Source organism: Sinocyclocheilus anshuiensis, unplaced genomic scaffold, assembly GCF_001515605.1.
Source record: "Sinocyclocheilus anshuiensis isolate Anshui unplaced genomic scaffold, SAMN03320099.WGS_v1.1 scaffold1312, whole genome shotgun sequence".
Lineage (NCBI taxonomy): Eukaryota > Metazoa > Chordata > Actinopteri > Cypriniformes > Cyprinidae > Sinocyclocheilus > Sinocyclocheilus anshuiensis.
Genome location: NW_015544237.1, coordinates 440557 through 442052, shown reverse-complemented (window position 1 = coordinate 442052; position 1496 = coordinate 440557). Strand labels below are relative to the sequence as shown.

Genomic DNA, 1496 nt, shown 5'->3' with positions numbered 1-1496 from the left:
GAAAAATAACCGAAATGAGTTAGTATTTTTTAATGGGACACAGACACTTATCCTTTCTAATTTAATTCAATTCTAATTTAAAATAATATTGTCGGTTAACAGTTAATAATCGGTTAATGAGCGTCAGTTGTCGGTTAGGAAAAATAACCGAAATGAGTTAGTATTTTTTAACGGGACACAGACACTTATCCTTTCTAATTTAATTCAATTCTAATTTAAAATTATCTTGTCGGTTAACGGTTAATAATCGGTTAATGAGCGTCAGTTGTCGGTTAGGAAAAATAACTGAAATAAGTTAGTATTTTTTAACGGGACACAGACACTTATCCTTTCTAATTTAATTCAGTTCTAATTTAAAATAATCTTGTCGGTTAACGGTTAATAATCGGTTAACGAGCGTCGGTTGTCAGTTAGGAAAAATAACAGAAATGAACATCCTTAATTTGAAAACATTATTTTTCCATAATTAATTGTGCCAAATGAACGTTAAATCGACAGCTCTAGTCTTTAGTAATAGTGATGAAGTTGTATGTGTTTTGCACACAGATCCATCTCTGCTGTGGAAACCGGTTTCTCGGCAGCACTGACGTCGGTCTGGCCGGGTTAATAAAGAGCAGCGCTGATCTCACTAAACATCCCTCCACTATAGAGGTCACTTTCAACCTGCAGCCCCCAAACCGAGTGAAGCCCAGCCTGCAGTCTGTCCCTCCGGACTTGCAGCCGACTGTGAGCGTGTCTGTGACACTGAGAGCCGAAGATATCAACAATTAGGTCTGATCATATGCAGGGTTAAACAACTGTTACTTGAAATAAAATAAACTTTAACTGAAATAAAATATAAGAAACCTTAAACTTATTTTATTTCTGTTTATTTGACCAGGCAACATTTGTCATTTTCATTTAGTTTAACTTGATGTACTAAAATAATTAAAACAAAAAAATTATAAACCTACAATTTAAAAAAATATATATAAAAACTTTAGACATTATAAAACTAATAAAAATGACAGAAACGTAACAAATGACTAAAGGTTTTAATAGAAATGAAACTGAAACCATATAAAAATAAAAATTAATTCAAAATATTAACGGAAACTATAGTAGTATCTCAGTGATAATAAAATAGTATTGTTCATATGTGATGATGTTAAAGGCCTTGTGCTAATTTTTATCATCATTTTCCATGGACTTTTACTTTCAAAACTTAATTTTCAAATGTTAAAAGGGTCATTATGAAGCAGGATTTTTCTTAATCTCATAAGAGTTTGATGTAATATGTGCAGTGTTATTAATACGTTTCTATTAATACTTTGAATAATATTTTTAGTTTTATATTTTCTGTTTTCATTTTAATTTAGTTACAGTTTTTGCAATTTTGTTGTGTTTTTGTCATCTTTATTGTTTTTATGTTTATATAGTTTTTATAAATTTGTCTTTCAGTAAACAGTTAAACATAATGAAAATGAGAAATGTTGCCTTGGGAACTAGCTGAAAGT

General features: G+C 30.2%; 1 protein-coding gene across 1 annotated transcript in view; it reads left to right on the top strand.

Moving 5' to 3' along the window:
• LOC107697578 (centrosomal protein of 120 kDa-like) overlaps positions 1 to 1496 on the top strand; it is a 34935-nt gene that overhangs the window by 10051 nt on the left and 23388 nt on the right. Inside the window, exon 6 of the mRNA XM_016498377.1 lies at positions 547 to 726. Within this exon, the coding sequence (XP_016353863.1) occupies positions 547 to 726 (180 nt within the window). The remainder of the gene's footprint in view (positions 1 to 546; positions 727 to 1496) is intronic.